Source organism: Macaca nemestrina, chromosome 20, assembly GCF_043159975.1.
Source record: "Macaca nemestrina isolate mMacNem1 chromosome 20, mMacNem.hap1, whole genome shotgun sequence".
NCBI lineage: Eukaryota > Metazoa > Chordata > Mammalia > Primates > Cercopithecidae > Macaca > Macaca nemestrina.
The window spans coordinates 19,728,103-19,753,301 of NC_092144.1; the positions used below are offsets into that span (position 1 = coordinate 19,728,103).

Here is a 25,199-nt window from a genome sequence, read left to right on the forward strand (position 1 = left end):
TTCTCAAAATTGAGAAACTAACCAAATGGGAGATATTGTTAAATTAATTATAGCCTAAAGCTAACTCCTTTAATGTTTAATTTTGGTCAATAGGTTTTTCGGTACATAGTCAACTAAAACCGAACTGGATATCTAAATAGGTTTTTACCTATTCTTGTACCAACCACTATGTTTGTGCCAATAAAAGAACATCAACTGCTCAAACCATATTCAAATAAGGCAAATCCCAAGCTGTAATTAATCTGGCTGTTTCTGTACCACTTCTATTCTTTGTATGTCACTTTGCTTTCCCTGTGTATAACTCTTTTTTACCATGTGGCTGTGCTGGAGTCTCTCTGAGGCTACTCAGGACCCACAGGCTGCTTAATTTGCAAATAATTCTTTGCTCAATTAAACTATGTTAAATTTAAGTTCTCTGAAATTATTTTTCTTTTAAAAATTTCCACGTTTTTATTATTATTATTATTATTATTTATTATTATTATTTGAGACAGTGTCTCGCTGGAGCGCAGTGGCACAATCTCGGCTCACTGCAACCTCTGCCTCCTGGGTTCAAATGATTATCATGCCTCAGCCTCCTGAGTAGCTGGGATTACAGGCGCGAGATACCACACTCGACTAATTTTGTATTTTGAGTAGAGACGGGGTTTTACCATGTTGGTCAGGCTGGTCTTGAACTCCCAACATCAGGTGATCTGCCATCTCGGCATCCCAAAGTGCTGGGATTACAGGTGTGAGCCACCACACCTGGCCTCAAATTTGTTCTATGATAAAAAATAAGCGATGTGTTGTTGGGTTTTGATTATCTAAAACAAGTTATGTTTTCCAAATTACTCTATATCAGCTATGTCAGCTATTTTTTCCAAATTATTCTATGTTCTTTCAAAATGCTTTTGCAATTTCTTTTTTGTTTTTGTTTCGTTTTGTTTGAGACAGTCTCACTCTATCAACCAGGCTGGAGTGCAGTGGTGTAAGCAATCATGGCTTAATCCAGCTTCCACCTTCCATGCTTAAACAATCCTCCTGCCCTGGACACCTGAGTATCATCATGCCTGGTTAATTTTTTAAATTTCTTTTATTGAGACAGGATCTTATTATGTTGCCCAGGCTGCACTTGAGCTCCTGAGCTTAAATGATTCTCCCATCTCAGCCACCCAAAGTGTTGGAATTACAGATTTGGGCCACTATGCGCTTCAGTAATTTCTTGAGATTTTTCCCAATAATAAAAAATACTTTATGGGCACACATCTACAAGCAATCTGGCTTTTATTTTAGAAATGTCACTCTCCAGGATTTTAAGAGTCTATGACAGCTACTTGAGTAGTGTGATCCGTGGAGGTACAGAGGCTTTGGAGTTAGACAGAGTTGATCCTGAGTCCTGGCCCAAGCCACTCAGTAGCTGTGGGTGTTTGGACAACTTTTTGATGTTGAAGAGTTCTACAGACAGCATATGCAGAAAAAGCAGAATGGACTGGGCACGGTGGCTCACGCCTGTAAGTCCAGCACTTTGGGAAGCTGAATTGGGCAGATCACGACGTCAGATTATCGAGACCATCCTGGCCAACATGGAGAAACCCCATCTCTACTAAAAATACAAAAATTAGCTGGGTGTGGTGGTGCAGGCCTGTAATCTGAGCTACTCAGGAGACTGAGGCATGAGAATCACTTGAACGCAGGAGGCAGAGGTTGCAGTGAGCCAAGATCGCGCCACTGCACTCCAGCCTGGTGACAGAGTGAGACTCCATCTCAAAAAAAAAAACAAAAAACAAAAAAAACAAGCAGAAGGATACTGATTGCAAATATGGTAGCAATTTTTCATCCCTCCTGTACCCATGTACATTGACAGGTGCTTTTACAGCCATTCCCATGAAGATTCAGAATCTATTTTCCAAACGCTTGATCTGGCTGGCCTTATTTGCTCATGGCAGTAGAAACCTGAGAACATGACAATGTGTTGGTTTGGAGCCTAGGCTCAAACAATTTTGACTGCTTATGTTTTTCTTTTCTTTTCTCTGTTTTTTTCCTTTTTTGAGAGGAGTCTTTCTCTCTGTCACCCAGGCTGGAGGGCAGTGGCATGATCTCGGCTCACTGCAACCTCCACCTCCCAGATTCAGGCAATTCTCCTGACTCAGCCTCCTGAGTAGCTGAGACTACAGGTGTGTGCCACCACACCCAGCTAATTTTTGTGTTTTTAGTAGAGGTGACGTTTCACCATGTTGACCAGACTGGTTTCAAACTCCTGACCTAACGTGATCCTCCCGCCTTGGCCTATTAAAGTTCTGGAATTACAGGCATGAGCCAGCATGCCTGGCATGCTTCTGTTTTTCTTTCAGAATGCTGCCATCTTCATGAAAAAAAGCCCATATTAGGCCAGGCGCGGTAGCTCACACCTGTAATCCCAGCACTTTGGGAGGCCAACGTGGGCGGATCACGAGGTCAGGAGATGGAGACTATCCTGGCTAACATGGTGAAACACCGTCTCTACTAAAAATACAAAAAAATTAGCCGGGCATGGTAGTGGTCGCCTGTAATCCCAGCTACTCAGGAGGCTGAGGCATGAGAATCACTTGAACCCAGGAGGTGGAGCTTGCAGTGAACAGATATCGCACCACTGCACTCCACCCTGGGTTACAGAACAAGACTCCATCTCAAAAAAAGAAAAAAAAAAAAGCCCGTATTAGCCAACTGGAGTATAAGATACTATGAGGAGGAGAAGCAAGGTATCCCTGTTGACAGTCCCAGAAGCAGAAGCTCACCTCTGCAAGCACAGTTGCTTTCCTAGTCAATGAGCAGCTCATGATAGATACATGTCTGAAGGAGCTTAGCTGAGAACAGAAGAATGGCCCCACTGAGCCCAGCCTAAATGACTGAGCATTTCAATTATGAACTAATCATAATTTTGGATGGTTTATTATGCTGCCATAGCCAACTAATGCATGCACCCAGTGCAGACAGAATGCTAAGATTTAATGACAGGTTGATTACTAGTTACCTTCTAACATTGGGCACCATAAAAGTACTGATATTTTTTCCCATTTAAAGTTAGATATCTAGTAAGATAATATTGAGAAATGCAGAAATATGGCCGGGGGTGGTGGCTCACACCTATAATCCCTGTACTTTGGGAGGCCAAGGCGGTTGGATCACCTGAGGGTGGGAGTTCAAGACCAGCCTGACCAACATGGAGAAATCCCGTCTCTACTAAAAATACAAAAAAATTAGCCAGGCGTGGTGGCGCATGCCTCTAATCCCAGCTACTCGGGAGGCTGAGGTAGGAGAATCGCTTGAACCCAGGAGGCAGACATTGCGGTGAGCCAAGACCTTGCCATTGCACTTTAACCTGGGCAACAAGAGTGAAACTCCATCTCAAAAAAAAAAAAAAAAAAGAAATGCCGAAATACATGTGGACATGTGGACATGTATGCATGTGATTGGTGCTTATATTCACTCAGTTTCCCACACCACAGGAGAAAACAGCTAACCACAGCCTGACCATTAGGGTCATGGTCAAATAGCAAAATAAGTGTGCCTTTAATCTATTTTCTTCCTATATAAACATTAAAGGTCAAGACTGTCAACAGATCTGAAGACATAGATTTTTTTCTCCTGTGGCCCCATCATCCTTTGTTCACTGTCTGATCTCTGAAAGAAAAGTGGGCAACAGGTGGTAAGCAGTGGTTTACCTGTGGTTTATTTCTGCTGCTATCAGTTTTTTCTATAACCAGTATTTGTTCCACCCTCGGAACTGAAAAGAGATGTTGATAAATAGAGGCTGTCCCCTCACCTGTGGCAAAAAAGGGGTGTTCAGGCCCTCCACCCCCACTGATATCACAGCTGTACTTCAATGTGGCAGCTATTGGCCATGTGTGGCTACTGGGTGCCTGGAATGTGGCTGGTCTGAACTGCAATGTGCTGGAAAGGTAAAATACAGAATTAGTTTCAAAGATTTTGTTTCAAATGTATATATACTTCATTAATAATTACATATTGCTCACATATTAAAATGAAAATATTTTGAATATATTGGGTTAATTAAATTGTTACAATCAATTCCACTTGTTTCTTCGTTCTTGTTAAAGTTTGGCTACTAGAAAATTTTAAATTCACATGTGACTCACATTTTATTTCAGACGATTGCCTGATCGAAGGACCAGAATACAGGGAGGTCATAAAATCTAAAATTTTAGAACAATTGTTGTTATACTTTGTTCATTTGTGAATAGCCATACAATATATTATTTTTGAATGCATATAACTTGATACACGAGGTTAAGGGCAAATACCCTCTGGTGTGGGCCTGACTCAGCTCAGGAAGGAAGCCCTGTCTGAAAAGGCTGCAGCCTAGGCTGTCACTCTTTCTTCTTTCAGCCCAGCATCCAATCACATCTTCTGTCACTCACGGCCTGAAAAGACGTGCCTTAAATATTATCCAATCAGAGACGCTGGGCTGGGAACCGTCCAATCAGGAACGCAGCTGGAGCAGACAGGGCGGCTTCCGGGATGTGGCGGGGCCTTTGTCTCTCGCTGCAGCCTGTGCTCCAGGTCTTGTCTTCTCTGTTCTGTGTCCTCTGCTCCTAGAGGCCCAGCCTCTGTGTCCCTGTAACCTGCAGGTATTGGGTGATCCACAACTAAGACGCTGGGACCCCCTGGAAGCCTAGAAATGGTGAGAGTGCCGGGTGCGCCATCCCGAGAGGGGAAAGGGGTTGGTTGAAACCGGTGGGAAGCGGCTGTGGCGGGACTCGGGCCTCCCTGTAGTCCGCTCCACAATCTGCGCTCGGAGTTCTTTTTGCCCAGCTCGGCCCTAGTCCCCTTCAGCCATAAGATGGCGGCTGCGCTGACAGCCGTGCCCGGGCGTCCTGTCTCTTCCGTGCACAGTGACTGTGCCCTGGACTGGAGCCCTCTCTGGGCAGCTCTGCATCCTCAGCACCGCGTCTCTCCTTGATTGAGCAAGGCCCACGGGAGGGTCGTCAGGGGAGAATCCTGACTCGGGGTGCGGGTTCATGAATGGGAAGAGCTTTGGTCTTTGGGGTTCCCAGTTCTCTTTCTTTTCTATTAAAAATGTATGGGGGGACGGGCGCTGTGGCTCACGCCTATAGTTTCAGCACTTTGGGAAGCCGAGGTGGGCGGAGCATCTGAGGTCAGGAGCTCAAGACCATCCTGGCCCACATGGTGAAACCCCGTCTCAATTAAAAAAAAAAAAAAACACACAAAAATTAGCCGGGCGTCATGGCTTGCGCCTACAATCCCAGCTACTCAGGAGGCTGAGGCAGGAGAATCGCTTGAACCCGGGAGGCGGAGGTTGCAGTGAGCCGAGATCGCGCTACTGCACTCCAGCCTGGGCAAGAGGAGCGAAACTCCGTCTCAAAAAAAAAAAAAAAAAAAAGTATAGGAGTCACCGCAAAAGTATTAAAGAACTTAAAAAGTGGTTCAAGTATTGTAGAGCACTCAGCTATGGCTTGTAGTTTGTGGTCCATGGGAGGCTTGAATAAAAGACTTTTATAAGGTGCATGATGAAGAACATCAAATTTAGTAATTGGTTAGGTACAGTTATGTAGTCTCTTAATTTGTGCGATCGTGTTGGCAATTTTCAGGTTATGTAATCAGAGTTTAATTGGCAGTTTATAGTTGGTTAAGCCTGAATTTTGTTTTCCCCGATGTGGTAATTTACTAAAAAATACATTATTAGTTAGATTTTTTTAAAAAGGAGGACCCCAGGGACTAGAGCCACCTCAGTCTAATTGCCTGCCACTGAATTATTTGCACAGTCCACAGGGTACTTCTTTTCCCCTGCATTTTTCACACGTGTCTCAAGCAGGGTCTCAAATCTAGTTCTTACTCCGTGTTCTTCCAGATTAACTCTGATTTACAGTAAAATACTAAATTTCCAGTGTCGTTGACATTCCCAAATGCCACCTTCCCCTCCCTGATACACATAATCAATTATTTGTCCTTTATTGTACATTTTATTATATTTCAATTAATAATTCTTTGACAAACCATTGGATGGCACTATTGAAAACATTGTCTTCTGTTTGTAAATATTTCCCATGAGAAGAAAGCGAATAATAATCCCTGACACTATATGGTAAAAAAATCTCTGTGTCTCTTCCTTTTATCTTCCCTAGGCACAGAATTCCTATCAGAATGGTGTTGGGTCAAGGTTTCCATTTGGAAACTTTATGGGGTGATGGATCATCAGCCACTCTTCAGTTTTTTCCTGGTCCTGGGTTTTCAGTACTGTCTGGGGATAAACCAAGATGCCCACCACGGTGGCTCTGTTGGCTAGAGTGTCTAGTGAATATCAGCTCCTGGGTCATTTTCTCTCACAGGACAACCTGAGGTATGAAGTGTATCCCATCAAGGGAGCAGGTAGATACCCTGGGTGTGAGTGCAGTCTCCTGGTGTATTCTTCCTTTGAAAAGCTAACTCCTTGAGACATTAAGATTGACTTCATCCGGCTGGGCGCGGTGGCTCACACCTGTAATCCCAGCACTTTGGGAGGCCGAGGTGGGCGGATCACGAGGTCAGGAGTTTGAGACAAGCATGGCCAATATAGTGAAACCCCGTCTCTACTAAAAATATAAAAATTAGTCAGGCATGGTGGCACACACCTGTAATCCCAGCTACTAGGGAGGCTGAGGCAGAAGAATTGCTTGAACCCGGGAGGCAGAGGTTGCAGTGAGCCGAGATCGCACCACTGCACTCTAGCCTGGGCAAAAGAGCGAGACTGTATTAAAAAAAAAAAAAAAAAAAAAAAAAAAAAAAAAGATTGACTTCACCCAACCCAGCTTCTATTTCTTTTTTTTTTTTTTTTTTTTTTTTTTTTGAGACGGAGTCTCGGTCTGTCGCCCAGGCTGGAGTGCAGTGGCCGGATCTCAGCTCACTGCATGCTCCGCCTCCCGGGTTCACGCCATTCTCCTGCCTCAGCCTCCCGAGTAGCTGGGACTACAGGCGCCCACCGCCTCGCCCGGCTAGTTTTTTGTATTTTTTAGTAGAGACGGGGTTTCACTGGGTTATCCAGGATGGTCTCGATCTCCTGACCTCGTGATCCGCCGGTCTCGGCCTCCCAAAGTGCTGGGATTACAGGCTTGAGCCACCGCGCCCGGCCCAGCTTCTATTTCTTGGAGACACATTGCTGGTCAGCCAGTCAGATGCTGGTATTGAGAGAAAAATGCAGAAATAATTTTTACCCCCTGGATTCTCTAAGATTTGTGAAAGAACAAATAGTATCCCAAAAGACAGAAAAAAGTCACCCCAGTGAGATGGTGCAAGAACTTGCAAAGTAAAATGCACTTGGGGCAGTCACTGGGGTATAGTGCAGTGTCTCTTGAGAGGCTGGTCATTGAGAACTTTAGTGAGCAGGAGTGGGTGGGAGAATCTTTCAAGTGATTGAGTGGCCTGACTTGACACACAGGTCAGACACATGTGTTTTCTAATCAGCACTGTCACTCCATGGGTTTGTCACCTTGAAAAGATTTGTTCGCTTATTTTGACTTCAGCTTCTTTTAATTGTAAATTGCATTTAATTAGTGAAGTTTAAAAGGCACAAAAATATTTGCATAGGGTGTGAAAGAAGAGGGTTTTAGAAAAAAAAATTAAACTCTGATCATATATTCCATTTGTTAAGAATTCTCATTTACCTTTTCCTTTGTCAGTGTGAGTTTAAAATTTTTCTCAGGTGTGCTTATGGCTGGGTGATTCTAAACAGAATTCCAAGTCTTAGCTTTTAGAATGTTATCAAGAAGAAAATTAGGAAAAATCTCTCTTCCATTTTGGCTGTAGAAAATAAATAGATTTCCACAAGAGAATGTGGTGTATAATTGGTGAGTTACATAGATTCATGAAAAACATCAATTTCTCTTTTTGCAGGGTAAAGTTGTGACAGTGAATATTTCTGTCCCATATCCTGTTATCTTGATTTTTAAGTTTCATGCTAAATTTTATGAGATGAAACTTGGTACCTCTTAGAAGGTACCTCTTAGAAGTGTTCCCATGACTAATTGTTTACTACATGATTTTTAATAGAAATAATAAAATAATATGTTTATTGTTGAAAAGGAATAGGTGCTTTTGCTTTTCTAATTGAGGTATAAAATGTAAGCACCAAAAATTTTCTTTTTTTATATGAACACAATGTTTGAGTGATTTCATTGGAGTTTTCAGTTTTAAAAACCAAGGGAATAAATCTGATGTGGAAATTAAAGCTTGAACCCAGTGACTGCAACGTAAGGCTAATATTAAGCCTACAATAAAAGGTTATTAAACGCCCAGTTAGTTCTTTCTGGGGAGCCTCCCCTGCAGATGTCCCAGCCTGCTCACCCCAGCCATGGAAGAAGTCTTTATCCTAAGAGAATCTCCAAAGCCCTGGAAAGCTGGGGCCCCACCGGCAAATGCAGTTAAGGTTAAGATGAAAGGAAACTGGGAGTCTTACTGATGAGAAACTTTTTTATTGTTTTGAGGCACTTTCTAGACTTTGTAAAATAAAACAAAGTTAGATTTGTGTTAAAAAAAAAAAAAAAAAAAAGAATTCCAGCGGAATATTGCAACAGGAGGAAGTACCAACTATATAATCTTTATGGCTTGCAAAGTTTAAGCAGACAAAGGCTTTGTTTCCTAGGGAGGCGCATAAAAGTTTAGAAGAAAGGTGGGAGGGGAATGGCAAATGGAGAGGGAAAAAAATCAGATTTTAGATCAGAGAATGTTTTACCCTGAAGTCAGCATGTTTGTAGGAGGGACATAAAATGGGGTTGTATGTTGACTCACACTCAGGGTAGCTCAAAGTTCAGGAGCCTGTGGGAAAAAAAATAAAGTTAAGTGACATTTGATTAAGAAGTATTTTATTTCTGTGCATGGTGGCTCATGCCTGTAATCCTAGCACTTTGGGAGGCTGAGGTGGGCACTTTACCTGAGGTCAGGAGTTTGAGACCAGCCTGACCAACACAAAGAAACCCTGTCTCTACTAAAAATACAAAATTAGCCAGGCATGGTGGTACATGCCTGTAATCCCAGCTACTCGGGAGGCTGAGGCAGGAGAATCCCTTGAACCCAGGAGGCGGAGGTTGTGGTGAGCCGATATTGTGCCATTGCACTCTGTCTCAAAAAAAATAAAAATTAAAAAAATAAATAAAGTATTTTATTTAGACCAGTGAAGACAAATTCCAACACCTACTCAAAAATTCAGCTGATTTTTTAATGAGAAAAGGAAGAAAATGTGTAGAGTATATATCTGGCTATGTGATAGGTAAGAAAAGGGAGCACCTTCTAAGTCATAAATAAAGAAGGGTGTTTCTGACCGGGTATGGTGGCTCACGCCTGTAATCCCAACACTTTGGGAGGCCGAGGCGTGAGGATCATGATGTCAGGAGTTCAACACCAGCCTGGCCAAAATGGTGAAACCCTGTCTCTACTAAAAATACAAAAATTAGCCGGGCGTGGTGGTATGTGCCTGTAGTCCCAGCTACTTGGGAGGCTGAGGCAGAAGAATCTCTTGAAGCGGGAGGCGGAGTTTGCAGTGAGCCGAGATCGTGCCACTACACTCCACCCTGGAGACAGAGCAAGACTCCGTCTGAGGGGGGAAAAAAAAAAGTGTTTCTTTTCATAAACTGTTGCTGGAGCACACAAAGGATGAATGTTATTAATCACAGCTATTTTCCAGGATTATGTATGTGTTTCATTTTTCCCCACTTCTTTATTCTCTACATTACTTTCATTTGACTTTTTCTGGGTTGTGTCTTTTATAATAAACCAGCAAACATAACTACAATGTTTGCTGAGTTCTGCGAGTAGCTCTATCAAATTATTGAACTAGAGGGAGGTTATGGGAATCCCCACATTTTAAACTACTAGTAGCTCAGAAGCATAGATTGGCCTATGGGGTTTGTGACTGGCATCTGTAATGAGGACAATGTTGTGGGACCGAACCCTGAATCAGGGTCTGTGCTGACTCTGGGTGGTGTCAGAATTCAAATTTCAGATAATTAGTAGGTATTGGAGAATTGCTTAGTGTTCAGCAAACTCTACAGATTTGATACCAGAAAAAAGATATCACAGAGGCCTGGCCTCGAATGGAACTCTGGGTGTCTGGGAATGGGAGGCTCTGCTCTCATGTACACAGGCTGTCACACTGCCCATTGTCTTGTGATTCCAGGTCTCCTCCCAGGGTGACTGTGGACTGAAAACTTGGAGGAAAGGACCTCTGATGACAGACCCCCTTTTCTTGCAGCTGCCACCACAGGAGTCCCACCCACTCACAAACACACACTAGACATTGACGTATCCACATCCCTCTCAAGACTAGTCATCATCCTTGGGACTTTTACCACATCATTGTGGATCCTAGTGTTTCTTGCCAAAATCCCACAAGAGTGTCTACAAGTCTCCTGGCATATCCCAACCCCCAGACACTGAATCTGCAGCAGCAACCTGTTTTCTCCACCAAGCTAGGGTTCTGGACCACCTGTTCATAATCCCATCTGCCTGCACAGGCACAAATAAATCAGAGTACAGCCCCACTGGGACCGCTATCTATATGTAGCAAAAACCTACAATCCTTCCACCTACATTGCACTTTTCCCCACCCATGAAGTTTTTTTCTTTTAACTTTTGATTTTGGTTCAGGGATACATGTGCAGGTTTCTTATATAGGTAAAATTGTGTCACGGGGGTTTGGTGTCGATTATTTTGTCACAGAGGTACTAAGCATAACACCAAACAAATATTTATTCAAATTCTCCTTGTCATCTCAGCCTCTACCCTTACTAGGCCTCGTTGTCTGTTGTTTCTTTTTTTGTGTACATGTTGTTATTGAGCTCTTACTTTTTTTTTTTTTTTTTTTTTTTGAGATAGAGCCTTGCTCTGTCGCCCAGGCTGGAGTACAGTGACAGGATTCACTAGACAAAAACTCTGATCTCTTTTTTTTTTTTTTTTGAGACAGAGTCTTGCTCTGTCACCCAGGCTGGAGTGTAATCGCACGATCTCAGCTCACTGCAACCTCTGCCTCCCAGGTTCAAGCAATTCTTCTGCTTCAGCTTCCCAACTAGCTGGGACTCCAGGTGCACACCACCACACCTGGCTAATTTTTGTATTTTTAGTAGAGACAGGGCCTCACCATCTTGGCCAGGCTGGTCTCGAACTCCTGACCTTGTGATCCTCCCACCTCAGCCTCCAAAAGTGCTGGGATTACAGGCATGAGTCACTGCACCCAGCCTATTTCTATTTCTTTTACCTTGCTAAGAATACATATATATCTTATAATAAAATTACCCTAGAAAACCTTAAAATATTTCTTTAAATTTCTGATTAGTATATGTCGTAAAATTGAGGGAGCAGTGGCTTAAAAAGATTAAAATTACACAAACTCTGGGATTTAAGTTTCTGTTAGGTAAGCTTAGGCAAAACAGAACTGGAAATACCCCAGTGGCATAGAGAACAGAATTCTACACAGAGTCCTCTCCGTGCCCCAGTTCTGTTTAGATTTAACCTATTTGGAGGCCTTATTTAGGTCTGGCCCCACGCTGGAGTCTTGCCTCACACAATTTGTTAGAAGAAATCAGAGTTTTGGGCCAGGCGCGGTGGCTCACGCCTGTAATCCCAGCACTTTGTGAGGCCAAGGTGGGCAGATCATAACGTCAGGAGTTTGAGACCAGCCTGACCAACATAGTGAAACCCAATCTCTACTAAAAAAAAAATACAAAAATTACCCTGGTGTGCTAGTGTGCACCTGTAATCCCAGTTACTTGGGAGGCTGAGGCAGGAGAGTCTCTTGAACCCAGGAGGTGGAGGTTGCAGTGAGCTGAGATCATGCCATTGCACTCCAGCCTGGGTGACAGGGCAAGACTCCGTCTCAAAAAAAAAAAAAGAAGACAAGATCAGAGTTTTTGCCTGGTGAATCCTGCTGCCTTTCTAGAGCTGGTGCTCACAATCTCCTAAAACCCCAAAACAGATAAATGGTAAAAATAAAGTATGTATTTTAGGGTCTTAATTTTTAATTTTTTAATTAAAACCAGTGCTTGCAGTTCTACATTGTTTAACGACTTGTTTTCTACTTTTGCAAATCCAGTAGTTGCTCTGCAAGTCACATAAAATTAAATATAAATATGGTAAAAACTTCTCTAAAATACATTAAACCTTCTTTTCTGTATTATTCTTATCTGTCTACATTTAGCTTTTCTTCTATGCAATTAAAAAAAAAAATGACAGAGAAACAAGAAGAAATAGAAAGGCTGGGCTCTTTATTTAAGTCCTAAGAATTATTAAACAATAACAGCTTTCAGAGTGTTATGATGATGAAATCACGTAATGTGTTATTGCCAACACAGTGCTCTTTAACATCCTTTTGAGTACATAGTTCCCACTTAATGTATCTTGCATTAGTACATATGTACATGTTGTTGCCAAATGCAGGCTTATTCAGACATTGCTGCCTTCTGTTTCCTCTGTAAACTTTAATGAACCAGCAAAGAATATGATATTTTAGGAAGGAGATGGGTTTTATTTATTTATTTATTTAGAGACAGAGTTTCGCTCTTGCTGCCCAGGCTGGAGTGCAATGGCATGATCTCAGCCCACCACAACCTCTGCCTCCCGGGTTCAAGTGATTCTCCTGCCTCAGCCCCCCGAGTAGCTGGGATTACAGGCAATCACCACCACATCTGGCTAATTTTTTGTATTTTTAGTAGAGACTGGGTTTCTCCATGTTGGTCAGGCTGGTCTCAAACTCTCAACCTCATGTGATCCGCCTGCCTCGGCCTCCCAAAGTGCTGAGATTACAGACATGAGCCACCGCGCCTGGCAGAGATGTGTTGTCTTTATTTGTACCAGAAGTATTTGGTTGTGACAAGAGTGCTGAGTGTAAGGGACCCTGTGCTGTGTCTGCTTTCTCTAATGCTAATAATGAGCCCAGGGGGAGCAACATCAACATTGACAGGGGACTTGTTTAAAACACCCATTCATGGACCCTTTCCAAACCTGCAGAATCACATTACATAGAATGAAGTCAAAATTACCAAGTGATTTATAAGCTCATTAAGGCTTGAGAGGCAATGCTTAGCTAAGTGGTTATCAGCCCAGGCTTCTCATTAGGATTCCATGGCCAGTTTGCAGAAATCTCTTTACTTGTGCCCTTTCCATGTATTCTGTTTATTGTTCTGGGGGAAAGCATCCATGTTGTAGTAATGAAGTGCTTCATGTGACTCTTAAATTGAGGCCAGAATCAAGTATGAGGTGTTCCAGGTACATTGATGTGTTAAGTTCTACCTTTGCACTAAAGGGTGGCCACAGGACTGTTTCTGTTTGGGTTTGGTAGGGACAGGGCAATGTGGCCCATATTTTCTTTTCCTTTTCTTTTTTTTTTTTTTTTTTGAGATGGAGTTTCACTGGAGTGCAGTGGTGCAATCTCAGCTTTCCGCAACCTCTGCCTCCTAGGTTCAAGCGATTCCCCTGCTTCAGCCTCCCTAGTAGTTGGGACTACAGGCGCATGCCCCTACGCCTGGCTAATTTTTTGTATTTTTAGTAGAAACGGTGTTTCATTGTGTTAGCCAGGATGGTCTCGATCTTCTGACCTCATGATCTGCCTGCCTCGGCCTCCCAAAGTACTGGGATTACAGGAGTGAGCCACCAACCCCAGCCATGGCCCATATTTTCATTATTGTAGCAGAAATTGCTGGTGTCTGTGACAGGGGAGGGCACCTGAGAACAGGAAAAGTGAAATGTATTTTGATCTCCATGGAGCAGCTCATTGTTCCTGAATCTCTTCCGTTATAAAGGACAGAAATGAGTGAGCTTTTTTTGCCGGTCTTGATCCTTCTGCCTGTGGGTCTCGTGGTAGCAGATAAGCAGGTGATGCTGACATCTTTAAAGACATATTCTCAACATGCAGCTGTAATTTGTTCGAAGAATCTCATCTGAAAAGGATTCCCAGAAAAGGAGAAAGAAGAAAAAATGGCTTTTTTTTTTTTTTAAGCAAAACATGTCTCAGATCAAGAGCTGTGTCCACTGTGCCTCCTAGAATGCCATGCAAATCATTACTTCTCTATTGTATTATTCCTCCCTAAAGAGTTTATTTTAACTACTTTTAAAACATTTTGTGATAGTCAAGGGTGTCTGAAAAATATTTGTTTCTATATACCAGAGCCCTTTCTACATTCTTCACATTGTGGCTTCTTATATGCCATGCAGAATTCCTACCACGAATTTATAATCTGCACTATTTAAAATGTTCCCTTTGTCACTGTTGAACATGAAAAGGTGTGGATACTCAAGATTTCTATTGGCGGAAAGCTGGAGTCATTTGTAAAGATGGAAAACATGTAATGTTGAGGTTCCATCTGTATTCTCCATTACCTCTATGCAAAACAGAATCAAGGAAATGCTTAAACAAGATGACATTACCCAGAAAGTTCTAAACAAAAATTGTCAGGAGATACCTGCTCTCTAGGGTGCTAAAGAAAGATGACTTAAAATTGTTATTACAAATTATAGAACAGGGAAGATATCTGTATCCTGAACTTTGCATAAAACTGATTTTTTAATGTTAAAATTCAGACTGTAATTTAGTTTTGGAGGGGCAGTATCACAGCCATGATGCTGTGTCATTCCGTGTGCATCAGCACATCATAAAAATTTGTCCTAGTGCAGTTCATGTTAACGATTCACTTGGTTAAAGAGTTCTCTGACAGATTTTGTCACTATAGTTAATTTTTTTTCTCTTCATTATTATCTTAATGCAGCTAATATACATAAACCATCACAGTTAATCTAGCAGCTGCCCTTTTTTCCTAGTTTTTTGGGAGTTTTTTTGTTTGTTTGTTTTTGTTTTTGTTTTTTGTTTTTTGTTTTTTTGCATATATCTGTCTTTGGAAAGTCAAAGCTCTTATCTTTGTTTACAGGCCAGAAAAATTAGGAAAAACACAGGACTCTTCCCCTTACTGGATGTTTGACAAAATATTATTCTTGACCAAAAACATTGACCTTATTGGTGAGCTTGTTAGAAATTCAGACAATCAGACTTTATTCCAGATCATCTGAAAAAACAACCTGCGTTAACAAGTTCTCCAGTTTATTGTACACATTAAAATTTAAAAAGTACCTTCTAATTCAACCTGTCTTTTCCATCACAATTCATTCTCTACAATGCATATACAGCACTCAAAAAATATACATTTTTATGCCCTTAATTTTATACTATGTCATCCAGAAAAGTATCATGTATACACTGATATTGTGGATCTTATGCCACTCTCTTTTCTTAGAGTTAAAAAATACATTAGAGAATATTTCTAAATAATAGAAAATTATTTTATTTTATAATTTTAGTTCCTCCTATAAGTCAGAAAATTACCTTTACTCTCTCATTTCACCTCGAGTCAAATTAAAAATGCTTTTCGTAACCACTTGGTAATCGTGTGTATGTGTGTGTGTGCGTGTGTATGTGTGTGTATTTTTCAGGGACCATTGACATTTAGGGATGTGGCCATAGAATTCTCTCTGAAGGAGTGGCAATGCCTGGACACTGCACAGCGGAATTTATATAGGAATGTGATGTTAGAGAACTACAGAAACCTGGTCTTCCTGGGTGAGCATAACTTCAATACTCAATTCCTAATATACCCTAAAGGTGTTATTTCTTTTCTTTGTGGAATTTTTTTTGGTAAAGTGTGCTTTGCATACATTAGCTTCAGATCCCTGTTTTCAAGAAAACCTTGAGGATTAATACATGTAGAAAAGAATTTGTTCAAGATGTTTCATTTTTACCTTAACTTTCCAAATTCCTGAGCTAATCTGTATCCTTCACTCTAGATTACTAAATTCCACAAATTTTGTGGCATAAAATATTTTTGCCCATACCTTAAAACGTAATTGCCAACACCAATTTTTGATTCAGTAGTACTGGATAGTAAAACTAAGAACCTACAAATCAAAAATATTTTTTAAGTATTTGGAAATGTCTGTTATAAATTAGTATTTTGGGATTTACTATCTAAGCACATTACTAGATTGGTCATTACAGAAGATGAGCAGGATTTATATTATTTATTTTTAATAAAACAGGTATTGCTGTTTCTAAGCCAGACCTGATCACTTGTCTAGAGCAAGGAAAAGAGGCCTGGAGTATGAAGAGACATGAGATCATGGTGGCCAAATCCCCAGGTAGGTGAAAGTGAAAATGAATACAATAGACAGCAGAGATGAGAGGTCCAAAGGTCAAGGAGAATACCAGTCCTTAAAATGTGGTTTCGGAAACTGTGTTCCAAAGAAAATAGTTTCTCGGAAGCCTGAGGTTTCTTTTTTTTTTCTTTTCTTTTCTTTTTGTTCTTTTCTTTTCTTCTTCTTTTTTTTTTTTTTTTTTTTTTGCCCTCACATGGGGGTATCTTCCACTTTCCCTTTGGTGATCTTCAAGTTTACAGTTAGAGCCAAAGTCCTTTTTGTGGCATATAAGAGACTGCACAGTCTGACTGCTTTTTCATTGTTTTGGGGGACACACAAATATCTGCATAATTTTGAAAAACTCTCTGTTAAACAATTTTTTAAATTCTATTTTTGCATCATTTTTGAAATGTGTGAGTAGTGGTTTCTGCTCCATTGAGGGGGTTTTTTTGTTCATTTTTCTGCACATTCCATCCTGTTTGTATTACTACAGTCTTGAAATAGAGTTTGAAATTATAAAGTATGATGCCCCTATGCTTTGTTCTTTTACCTCAAGATTGCTTTGGCTCTGCAAAGTTTATTGTAGTTTCATGTATGTTTTAGAATTGTATTTTTCATTACTGTAAAAACTGCCACTAGATTTTTTTTTTTCGCTCTTGTTACCCAGGCTGAAATGCAATGGTATGATCTTGGCTCACTGCAACCTCCACCTCAGGGTTTCTCCATGTTGGTCAGGCTGGTCTCAAACTCCTGACCTCAGGTGATCCACCTGCCTTGGCCTCTCAAAGTGCTAGGATTACAGGTGTGATCACCACGCCTGGCCGCCACTAGAATTTTGATAGGGAGTTTATTGAATCTATAGGTTACTTTGTGTAACATGGCACTTTAACAATATTTATTCTTTCAATCCATAGACATGAAATATTTTAAAATTTATTTGTGTCTTCTCTAGTTTCTTTCTATGATATCTTATATCTTCCAGTGTAAAAATGTTTTACCTCTTTGGGTAAATTTGTTCTCAGAAATTTATTATTTTGATGCTATTATAGATTGTTTTCTTTATCAGATAGTTTGTTTTAAATACATGGAACCATAATTTATACTTGTATGTTAATTTTATATTTTGCTAATTTACTGAGTGTATTTATTAGTTTAGACAGGTTTTAATGTACTATGGTTGATGGTTTTCTATATATAAGATTATATGATCTACAACCAGCAACTTTTACTTATTTGTCTTCAATTTCAATGGCTTTAAAAATTTTTTTTTACTAATTCTGCCACATACTTCCAGTGCTATATTAAAATGGAAGCATTGACAATAGTATTGGGAACGGGTGCTTGATGTCACAAAAATCCTTTGAGAGACAAAGGATCTCTCAGCAAGGCTAGTTTACTTTCTGCAGAAAGAGTACACTCGCGAACAGTTTTGCCACAAGAATGCACTGAACAAAGGAGACAGGGTCACTTATAACCTGATGTGTTCACCCTACTGCTATGTCCGGTTTCCACTGGCTACAACGGGACCTCACATTCTGTATTTGTCCCAATTGGCTAGCAACTTAGAACTTTCTAAAAGAGGCAAAGGCAGAGGAGAACAAAGGAAGGAGGGAGCAACTTGTGGAATGCTGAGAAAGGTGAAAACACTTCCAAATAAGGAATATTAACAGGCTATGACCTAATGCTTGCTTGGACCAGTATAAGCATGCCAGGGCAAATATTTAGGCTAAAATGTGGGAGCTAAGAACACAAAGTACATTGATTAGTTTATTATGGCTAGCAGATATCTAAGAATGTTGGCACAGGTCTTTGAATACATTTTGATTCTAAGAGAAGTTACTATTTATTCCTAATTAGATGAGGAGAAAAGTCCCTTTGAAGAGGAACCTCTATTTCACATTTCACAATGAGCACAATATAGTTTTGCATTGGTGTGTATGAATTTGAATGAGCAAACAGCTCTTCAGGTTTTGTTTTGTTTTGTTTTGTTTGTTTGTTTTGAGACGGAGTCTCGCTCTGTCACCAGGCTGGAGTGCAGTGGCACGATCTCGTCTCACTGCAACCTCTGCCTCCTGGGTTCAGGTGATTCCCCTGCCTCAGCCTCCCAAGTAGCTGTGACTACAAGTGTGCACCACCACACCTGGACAATTTTTTTGTATCTTAGTAGAGACAGAGTTTCACCGTATTGGCCAGGCGGGTCTCAAACTCCTGACCTCATGATCCACCTGCCTCATCCTCCCAAAGTGCTTGAATTATAGGCATGAGCCTCCACGCCTGGCCCTCAAGTTTTTATAAAACGGTTTCAGAAGGTTAAGATCTTCTGTTGGGCCCCCAGGGTGATGGGATGCCCTCTGGATTTATAGTTCAGAGGAGTTGTAGCTTAATCACAAGGCTTCTGGGTCTGCACTAGGGTCTACCTTTAGTTGGTTTGTTATAAGAGGCTTGGGTAGCTGTAACTCCCTTTTTATTTTTGGACAGACTGAATATCCTTCAGGACTTCTATATATAGGGCAGACACTAGCGCAGGTTTCTGCAGTCGAGTCTAATAATGGCAGTGCCAGTATACTTTTTAAACTAATTTCAGGACTATCACAAAATCACACAGTTTCCTTCTGGCTTGCAAAATTTTCATGACAAATTTACTGGTTATCTCATAAGACTATGCTTATAAATGACACATCACTTTTATCTTGCAGCTTTCAGGATTCTCTACTTGTTTGTGACTTGAAATTGCACTCATGTATGTGTTTGTTAAAAATATCTTTGTATGTATTCTAGTTCGTTGAGCTTCTTCATTTTTACATCACTTTTTCTTACATTAAATTTTTTTTGTATTTTTCACTTCCACAATTTCTGTTTTTTATATTTTTAATATTTTGTTATCCTCATTCTTCTGATTTTCAATAGCTGTCTGTGTTTCTATTTTCCTCATTGAATATTATTCAGGTTTTTAAAACTAATTTGTATATGTTTATTTTTAATGGTAGCTTTCTGAAATTTTTATATTTCTGATGGGGCTATGTTGCCCTAATATTTTGTATACATTGTAATCTTTCATTGAAATTTAGACATTAAAAACAAACTACCTGTAACAATCTTCATATTATAGCTTTGTCCTGGCATAGTCTGAAACCAATGGTCTTGGATAGAGATTCTGAGAGTTTCTCTAACATGTTCTTAGGATATGTCTTGTCTGGAATTTTTTAGGTTTTTTTAGTTAAAGGAGTTTGTTCATGTTTCTTCTTAATAGTCAGTAATCATTTGCTACAACTATTTCCTGCCTATAGTATTGCAGTCTCTTCGCTACTGAAGCATTTACCTTTGATCTCACCAGACTCAAACTGCCATTCCAATGCCTATACCATTTATTTCAGTACAGAAACCAGTGTCTGGAAAAGTCCCTGGAAATCAGAAATAAAAATGTTTTTGCCACTATTTTTCTTGTCTTTTATAAAAGAAACCAGGAGTTGCCAATTTACTTCTAAAGGCACTCTGTTACATTGGGCAGCAGAAAGAGCTATGTTGTAAATGTAATAAACTGTTTTTTTCCTATGTGGCTCTTTGCATTATGCTCACCTGGGGCACTGCACACACTTAACTCATTTATAAATTTTCCACAGATGTATTTTGGTCAGTATGTTTTTGTTACATTTATATATCTATGAAGCATTTAGGGCCTATGGTATTTTGCTGTGCCATCTTACTTAATGTAGTTTGTTTAGTTTTATATGTTACATTTGTAAACTGTCTTCATCTAAGTCTAGCAAGTGGAGTAATATGTCATTTTTATTTCTTTCAGTTATGTGTTCTCATTTTGCCCAAGACCTTTGGCCAGAGCAGAATATAAAAGATTCTTTCCAAAAAGCGACACTGAAAAGATACGGAACGTGTAGACTTGAGAATTTGCCATTAAGAAAAGGCTGTGAAAGTGTGGATGAGTGTAAGATGCACAAAGGAGGTTATAATGGACTTAACCAATGTCTCACAGCTACCCAGAGCAAAATATTTCAATGTGATAAATATGTAAAAGTCATTCATAAATTTTCAAATTCAAACAGACATAGGATAAGACATACTAAAAAGAAACCTTTCAAATGTAGAGACTGTGGCAAATCATTTCGAATGATTTCATGCCTAACTCAACATAGCAGAATTCATACTAGAGTAAATTCCTACAAATGTGAAGAATGTGGAAAAACCTTTAACTGGTCCTCAACTCTTACTAAACATAAGAGAATTCATACGGGAGAGAAACCCTACAAATGTGAAGAATGTGGTAAAGCTTTTAACCAGTCCTCAAATCTTATTAAACATAAGAAAATTCATACTGGAGAGAAACCCTACAAATGTGAAGAATGTGGCAAAGCTTTTAACCGATCCTCAACTCTTACTACCCATAAGATAATTCATACTGGAGAGAAACCCTACAAATGTAAAGAATGTGGTAAAGCTTTTAACCGATCTTCAACCCTTACTTCCCACAGAAAAATTCATACTGGAGAGAAACCTTACAAATGTGAAGAATGTGGCAAAGCCTTTAAGCAGTCCTCAAACCTAACTACACATAAGATAATTCATACTGGAGAGAAACCCTACAAATGTAAAAAATGTGGAAAAGCCTTTAACCAGTCTGCACACCTTACTACACACAAGATAATTCATACGGGAGAGAAACCCTACAAATGTGAAAAATGTGGAAAAGCCTTTAATCATTTCTCACACCTTACTACACATAAGATAATTCATACTGCAGAGAAACCTTACAAGTGTAAAGAATGTGGTAAAGCTTTTAAACACTCTTCCACCCTTACTAAACATAAGATAATTCATACTGGAGAGAAGCCCTACAAATGTAAAGAATGTGGAAAAGCTTTCAACCAATCCTCAAAACTTACTGAACATAAGAAAATTCATACTGGAGAGAAACCCTATGAATGTGAAAAATGTGGCAAAGCTTTTAACCAGTCCTCAAATCTTACTAGACATAAGAAAATTCATACTGAAGAGAAACCTTACAAATGTGAAGAATGTGGCAAAGGTTTTAAATGGCCCTCAACCCTTACTATCCATAAGGTAATTCATACTGGAGAGAAACCATACAAATGTGAAGAATGTGGCAAAGCTTTTAACCAATCCTCAAAACTTACTAAACATAAGAAAATTCATACTGGAGAGAAACCCTACACATGTGAAGAATGTGGCAAAGCCTTTAACCAGTCCTCAAACCTTACTAAACATAAGAGAATTCATACTGGAGAAAAACCTTACAAATGTGAAGAATGTGACAAAGCTTTTAAATGGTCCTCAGTCCTTACTAAACATAAGATAATTCATACCGGAGAAAAATTACAAATGTGAAAATTATGGCAAAGCTTTTAAGCAATTCACAAGTCTTATTAAACATAAGAAAATTTATACTGGAGAGAAACCCTACTAACCTGAAAGATATGACAATAATTTTGACACCACCTCAAACTTACAAGCATAAAAGTAATCATACTGGTGAGAAATTCTAAAAATGTGAAGAATGTGACAGTCTTTAAATGGTTGTCACACTTTATTTTAGGTAAGATAATTCATACTGTAACAAACTACAAGTGCGAACAATGTGGCAAAGCTTAATTTATGCTCATACCTTATTGCACAGAAAAGAATTTATACTTGAGAAAAATTATACAAATATAAAGAGTGTGGAAAAGCCATTAATATCTGCTCACATCTTATTCAGCATCAGAAAGTTAATACTTAATAAAAGCATTATAAATGCAATTACTGTCCAAAAAGCATTCAGAAAATATAAGCCTTTAATGTGAAAAAGAGTAATCATTTTGAAGACAAACACTGCAAATATAAAGAGGGTTGTAGTACCTTGTATCACAAATCTTATTGTACTGATTTTGTACTAGAGGAAACCCCTGAAGCAGTCGCTTAAAGTTTGTTTAACATCAGAGAATATTTTTTTTTGAGATGGAGTTTTGCTGGTTGTCCAGGCTGGAGTGTAATGGCGTGATCTCGGCTCCCCGCAACATCTGCCTCCCAGGTTCAAGCGATTCTCCTGCTCCAGCCTCCCGAGTAACTGGGATTACAGGCATGTGCCACCATGCCTGGATAATTTTGTATTTTTGGAAGAGACGGGGTTTCTCCATGTTGGTCAGGCTCATCTCAAACTCCTGATCTCAGGTGATCCGCCCACCTCAGCCTCTCAAAGTGCTGGGATTACAGGCGTGAGCCACAACACCTGGCCAACATCAGAGAATTTATATTTGAGAAAAACCCTGCAAATGTAACAAATTTTGAAAGACCTTTTCAAAAACTACAGCTTAAAAAGCAGCAGAGGATTCATACTAAAATGTATTTTTGCAGATGCAGTAGATATAAAAATATATTTAATCCGAAGTTTATGTAAATATCAGAGGATTCACAGTAGAAATATCTAAGGCGCTGGCACTTCAGACACTACACTAAATCAGAGTGCTGAGTATAGAAAATAATCCAAAACTAAATTTGGTGGACAAATTATTTGTATATAACTTTAAAAGAAGTAGAACATTTTTTGCAGAGTTTTCATTACATTCAAAGTATACTTTTTTTCCTTAAAAAAATTACAGGTTTTTTGAAAAGCAAATAATCATGTAATTCAATTTTCAAATTACTTCATGCTCTTTCTTCTTCATTGCTATTATATTCACATGTGAAAGCATGTGATCACTTGTTGCTGCATCAAAGACATGAGTTTTTTTTTTTTATTAGGTGGTCAGTATTTATGACCTTTTCTATTAAAGAATAAGAACATTAGGCTGGGTGTGGTGGTTCACGCCTGTAATCCCAGCACTTTGGGAAGCCGAGACGGGCAGATCATGAGGTCAGGAGTTTGAGACCAACCTGGCCAATATGGTGAAACTCCATCTACTAAAAACTACAAAAATTAGCTGTGCACTGTGGTGCACACCTGTAATCCCAGCTACTGGGGAAGTTGAGGCAGGAGAATCACTTGAACCCAAAAGGCGGAGGTTGCAGTGAGCCGAGATCGCACCACTCCGCTGTAACCTGGGAACAGCAAGACTCGGTCTCAAAAAAAAAAAAGAAAAATACACTATTCTTATGTACGCTCCAGCCTGGGTGACAGGACGAGACTCCATCTCAAAAAAAAAAAAAAGAACAAGAACATTAAAATGTAAGATGCGTGATGAAAATCTAAGTGGTGGGGCTCTTTGTGGTTAAAATAATATTGAGTGATATATGAGGTAGTTGTTCAGAGTAATATTCTTCTGCATTATAGTGAATGAAAAACATTTTTAGTTTTAGTTAAAATTAGTAATATTTTACTAATTATATTTCTCTGTAATAAAATGCAGTACATTTTAAATTTGTCAGATTACATGTAAACTTAGTTTTTTAATTAAACTTTTTTAACATTATGACCATTGTGCATTCAGCGATGCGTTATTATGCCACTAAGTTTAACCTATCTAGCTTACTCAAGAATGTAGTTAAAAGATGGTTACAGTGTTCAATTTGGTAACATAATGAACTAACATCTCTTTTACCAGTGACTTTAAACTGCAAATTGGTTAAAGAATATTGTTCTTGTAGGTTAAATTTTTATTCTTTTTTTCTTATATGAACTTATTTTTGTAAATTTTTGTGGGTATATAGTATGTGTATATATTTATGCCATATATAGAATATTTTGATACAGGTGTATAATATGTAATAATCACATCAGGGTAAGTGAAGTATCCATCACCTCCAGCATTTATCCTTTGTATTACAAACCTATTCTACACATTTAGTTATTTTGAATAGTGCAATTGTTTTTGGTGACAGGGTCATTTTATGGTCATAATAAGAATTGTATAGAAGTATTCATAAAATCCATACATTTCTGAATTCTGAATAAACATTTAAAAATTTGTTAATTTTTTTTTTAAACATGTGGCCTCTCTGCCTGCAGACATACAGACTCTTAATTTTTATTTACATAGAAGTAAAATACACATATATTACTCTAAAGATAAACCTTAGGGGTAAGAAAATTATAAAGTATGTGTGTTTTGTGAATATGAATTTGTACCTATATTCAGAAGAAAACAATATTGGAGCAAAACAAATCATCTTAATAATTGGCTGTGTGCGGTGGCTCACGCCTGTAATCCCATCACTTTGGGAGGTTGAGGCAGGTGGATCACCTGAGGTCAGGAGTTTGAGACCAGTCTGACCAATATGGTGAAACCCCATCTCTACTAAAAATACAAAAATTAGCTGGGTGTGGTGGTGTACACCTCTAGTCCCAGTTATTCAAGAGGCTGAGACAGGAGAATTGCTTGAACCCAGGAGGTGGAGTTTGCAGTGAACTGAGATTATGCCAGTGCACTCCAGCCTGGGTGAAAGAGTAAGACTCATCTCTAAAATAAGAAGAAGAATAATAAGGTAGTTTACTAGAAACCTGAATACCTCAAAAATGCTGAAAACAAATGTATACTCTGCTTTATGTTGAATTTATTACTGTAATATATCATGGCTTATGGTTCAGAATCTTCTCATGCAAATATTTTTGTTTTGACTTGCCTGGTACGTATGCTGGACCTATAATTTTCTTGCTTTTTATAATTATTTTTATAGTTGCTGAGGCATTATTATGTGAGTTTGTCAGGGATTATAATGCTTTTATAAAATTTAGTAGTACACACAAAATAATGTCTAGATGTAATTCCAAAATTAGTGTATTAAGTTATATTTTATGTTCTTAGAACATTTCATTTCTTCTTTTAATTGAAGTACTCTATTTAATCTGCTTTTCTTTAGTTGTTGTTTTCACTTTTTATAATTGAAATAACTATATTTATTTATTGAGCCAATTTTTTTTCAGGTAAGTACTAAGGATGCTTTATAAGTCATGAGGATGTTTTTATATATAAATATAGCAAACAAACATGAGAGTGCTTGCTGTGTAACAGATGCTCCATAACAAGCTATAAATATTCCTGCTGAGGTTAGTTTGTAGCTTCAAGTCAGAGATGGAAAATATCAATGGTGAAAAAATAATATTGATTCTT

The 25,199-nt window shown here is 39.1% G+C and overlaps 1 protein-coding gene and 1 long non-coding RNA gene across 2 annotated transcripts in view; one reads left to right on the plus strand and one right to left on the minus strand.

Moving 5' to 3' along the window:
* Positions 1-4,529: 4,529 nt before the first annotated feature.
* LOC105489705 (zinc finger protein 85) lies at positions 4,530-23,305 on the plus strand. The gene is given in 5 exon segments (XM_011754710.3): positions 4,530-4,663; positions 15,445-15,571; positions 16,048-16,146; positions 19,943-21,488; positions 21,490-23,305. Coding segments are annotated over 5 exon segments (1,866 nt in total). The 5' UTR covers positions 4,530-4,660; the 3' UTR covers positions 21,581-23,305.
* The window catches only part of LOC139360251 (uncharacterized), a 33,190-nt gene continuing 21,327 nt past the window's right edge, over positions 13,337-25,199 (minus strand). Inside the window, exon 3 of the long non-coding RNA XR_011617522.1 lies at positions 13,337-13,901. This is a non-coding gene — a long non-coding RNA (uncharacterized lncRNA). The remainder of the gene's footprint in view (positions 13,902-25,199) is intronic.